Source organism: Anneissia japonica, unplaced genomic scaffold, assembly GCF_011630105.1.
Source record: "Anneissia japonica isolate Jap-2015-1 unplaced genomic scaffold, ASM1163010v1 scaffold287960_len3192837_cov198, whole genome shotgun sequence".
In the NCBI taxonomy this organism is placed as follows: Eukaryota; Metazoa; Echinodermata; class Crinoidea; order Comatulida; family Comatulidae; genus Anneissia; species Anneissia japonica.
In genome coordinates, this window is record NW_022712725.1 from 991,589 (window position 1) to 995,936 (window position 4,348).

Consider the following 4,348-nt stretch of genomic DNA (forward strand, 5'->3'; position numbering starts at 1 on the left):
TATGACGACTTGTCAAGATAATCTATCTCGCCATGTCGACATGATATGTATATTATGTCGACTTGACAACATAAATTATCTTGACAAGTCGTCAAGTCGAATGGCACTTAGGTGCTTCCGACGGTAGGTATCGGCTGAGATTTGTGGAGTACAATTAAAAAAAACAACTATTATATATATAATAATATTATATAATTATTATTAATTATTGTGATGTTAAATAGACAATGTTAGCTATCAAAGAGCGACGTTGTTTTTCATTGGGACCTTCGTCCCTTCAAGGCTAGGCCTACCATCCTAGCTAGTCTAGGCCTAGAGTAGGATAAGGCTAGCGCGACATGCGGACGTTGGTACGAGTAGCTTAGTCTACAAACGTCGCCTAAAGTAATTGATTTTACCCGACAGAACGAAAGAAGGAAACTCCGCTTTTCAGTCGTCTTAGGCACTCGTTTTTTTGACAAACAATGACCTTTCAGAGGTCAAATTTCTGTAAAGAATATGAATTGGCTGCTTCGCAGCAACTATAGGTGGCAACGGGCCGGGTGGCAATAGGCCAGGTGGCAACGGGCCGGGTGGGAAAGGGCCTATGGTGGCAACGGGCCGGGTAGCAAAAGGCCGGGTGGCAAAAGGCCGGATGGCAACGGGCCTAGGGTGGCAACGGGTCTAAGGTGGAAAAAGGCCGGGTGGCAACGGGCCGGGTGGCGAAAAGCCGGGTGGCAACAGGCCAGGTGTCAATGGGCCTAGACCCTGTGCATAGTGGAATAAAACTCGGACAAATCTATTTTGTTCTAAAGTTAAAATGTTCTTTTTCACAGTTCTGTTCGTTACGGTATTCAATTAATCTGATGAAGACAATTGTAAAGCTTCCTGAATATTGGTTTTTGTGACTGATCCAACAGGCATACAATACCATACGATTTTTTGTTATTATTTATATTTTACGGCTTAACAACCGGTGTTATACTTATTGTGATACATAGAATTCACTAAAACCACAATTTCAATAGCACTTTTAGAGATAATAACGAGAGGAAATTTAGTCTGCTCCCGGCGCACTGTTACCATGGTGACTGTGTAAACATATCCGTGTCGGTGTGGTCGACTATGATTTTACTCATTTGCAATCTGAAATCGACGAAACTGATTACTGGCAGTACTAATATTCTGGATCAATCTATTAGAGAGCAAGAAAACGTATGGAGATAAAAGGTAAACCTTCGACGTTTTCACATTATACTTATTATACAAAATATATTAAAAATGCGATATTAATTAACTAATGTGTAATTAACATTATCTAAATAGTAAAAACTTAACGAAGCTAATTCTGATTTAAAATTTTGGAATGCGCTTCTTTCTCAACTACGAAATATTTATAATCCTAAATTGTTTTAGCCCATCTGTAAAGTTGTTTATTTTTTATTAGGCTAACCTTCCTTTCTTTCAGCGTCATAAGTTATAATTTCATTTTTGTAGTTGTGATAGGCATTTTATAAATATGACAATAGGCCTTGTAAAATATAATGACAAAAACTCTGAAATTTTGTAACACAATTTATATATATATATATATATATGTATATTATATATTATAATATAATAGAGAAGAACTCTAAATCGTCTAGCGGTAATGCATATAAATATATGTAAATAAATTTTAAACGTTGAATAAGAGGAATCTGCGAGTGGGACCAAATAGGTTCCCCAACCGGGATTTGAACCCAAGACCTTTTGCTGTCTATGCAGATGCCTCAACCAACTAGGCGTCTGCATATATATATATATATATATATATATATATATATATATATATATTCATATATATATTCATATATATATTTCGAATTCAAATATTATTTCGTCTTGTCCCCAAGACTTCATCAGCGTAACTGATTGCAAAAGTTAGCAAATACTAGATCCAATATAATACAATAAACAGTCGGCAATAAATAAAGGAGGGTGATTAAATGAGATAAACAATAATGGCGACATAGGGATAATGATATATGATGGGAGCAAGATAATGAGTTAAAAGTGTGGAAAACAAAGTACTCTGATATCGAGTAGTGTGAGCGATAGCTTATGATACAGATAAATATAACGGCAATAAAAATCATAAGATAATATATAAGCCTAATGTACATACATAATACATATATAATATAATATAATATAATATAATATAATATAATATAATATAATATAATATAATATAATATAATATAATAATAATAGGCCTAAGCAATTAACAAAATAAACACAAAGTGAACTAGGTAAGCCTAGATACAAAAGTGGGTTACTATTATTATTATGAACAAAATGAACCATGAATTTTTGATGTCTGAATTTCGGTTGAGATATTGTTAGAGAAAGCTAAATCGAAACTTCTTTTTTATACCAACCGGTACCAACTAGTACGGTTGCTAAAATAAATTCGTCACGCAGTTTCACATGGCTTTTAAAAGCTTTGATTGAGATACTTGAGTAGACAAAAGCAATAATAAGTTTCGCTTAGAAAACTTGAATATAGGCCCTATTCGAAATTTAGGCCATTGGTTACGAATGCAAATGAAGCCTATTTCCCTTTAAATTGCTGCTACACTGCCGTTACAGTGTTTTACTTGGTTTTACTGCAATTTTTGCACTGCGTTCCTTCCGCGGCTTCGCGATTCCACCGACCAATCAGCATCTCCGAAATCTGTCGACGATAATACATGTACAGATTTTATAGAAACCAGGCTTAAAGTATAAATATATCCAAATTCATGAAAATAAAAAATTTCTAAGTTGGAATTTGTTAAAAAACAAAATGCGATTTATCATTATTTTTTATCGAATTGTGTGAGAATTGTTCCATCTTATCTATTTTTGTAAATTTTCATTAAAATTTTACCGATTTTGGAGATCTGAAAATAGTCATCGATCCTGTCACTCCCCCGTTCCCAACCTTCCCCACCCTGTGGGAGCAAATCAATAACAAATGCCACCTGCCGATTACATTATATTCTTATTTTCCAAGCAGGTTCTGAGTCGTTACTCTATATACATATCAAAAGCAGTGGCCATTGTTACCGGTGTTAAATGAATTATTAATTATGATAGGATGTTATTGTTTGTATGGATTTGAAATAACATCCAATCAGAATTAGGAATCCTTTCAAGACAGTGCAGTCATAACTGCCTATAGGCCTACTAATCAGCCATTTCACCGAGTTTGGAATATGGTATCATTGTGTGCGTGCGGAATATTTTAGAATAACATTTGTGTGGGAAAACCCCGGTTGAAAATTTATATAAACTTACAGTGATTTTTTTTAATATGGGTACGTGTACATCCAATGTAATCGGCGAGTTGTTTGCTGTTGGAAGTAATGAACTAAAATTAACTTTTGTTTTTTTTTTGTTTTTAATCAACGTCTTAAAATAATAATATTTTATATTTTAAAGACAATGAAAAAAGCTTAGATTGTATACTGGTACCGCTAATCAACCAATATTAATTTAATTGTTATTACAGTTATATAATGTCATCATTAGTATTTATTGTTATTATTATTAGTACTAGTAGTAGGTAGGACTAGTATACTCATCAACATTATCATCATGAACATTTGCATTATCGTCATCATCATTAATAATATTATTTGACCTATTATCATAGTTATATTGATATTAATTATTATTATTATTTATTCATCAATTATCATCATGCACATTATTAACATGCCAGTATCTTAATTGCTATGACGGGCATAATTTTTCACATATCTTAACAAATTTATATCCCACATTGTTAACCATTAGTAATAATATACCGTCTCTTTAATAAAAAAAATATGATAACATTGTTATTGCATTTTTTATGCAATCCGAACAACAAAAAATGACCGGACATACTAATAAAACTTTCTCGTGCGTAATGAAATTATATTTGCTATTTACTTAACAGTACTGGTAACTATATTTAGAAAGGTAATGAGTGTGGTGTTTATATTGTATGTTTTATGCGTTTCATAAGAACGATTTTTCATTATTTAGTATTCTAGCGTTCTTGATTAATGAGTTGAACAATAAGCAGTACACTATTGCTCATAATATAATCCGGTCCATAGCAGGTGGATGAGATTCGTTAAAGTTGAAAAATATTTATTGTTGCTATGCGATGACTTTATGAATAGGCCTGTGTTCTAGAGTATGTCGATACTGTGATGTGATGTTGTGAGTAAATGCTCCTTTGTCTAGGGGAGCATTTAAATATTTCCTTTTATTTTTTCGCATTCTCATTTTTATACGTTTTTTATATTTGATATTTAAAATGAATGATCTTTAAAAACAAATCCTATCCGAG

The 4,348-nt window shown here is 32.7% G+C and overlaps 1 protein-coding gene across 50 annotated transcripts in view; it reads left to right on the top strand.

Annotated features, from left to right (window-relative positions):
- Positions 1–1,090: 1,090 nt before the first annotated feature.
- Positions 1,091–4,348, top strand: part of LOC117108104 (mucin-2-like) — a 35,027-nt gene continuing 31,769 nt past the window's right edge. For 27 of the 50 annotated variants that reach the window (XM_033250049.1, XM_033249998.1, XM_033250023.1 and 24 more), the window contains exon 1: positions 1,091–1,209. In XM_033250049.1, coding sequence (XP_033105940.1) covers positions 1,197–1,209 — 13 coding nt within the window. In that variant the 5' untranslated portion in view covers positions 1,091–1,196. The remainder of the gene's footprint in view (positions 1,210–4,348) is intronic. The other 23 variants (XM_033250045.1, XM_033250001.1, XM_033250018.1 and 20 more) reach the window with 2 other exon arrangements.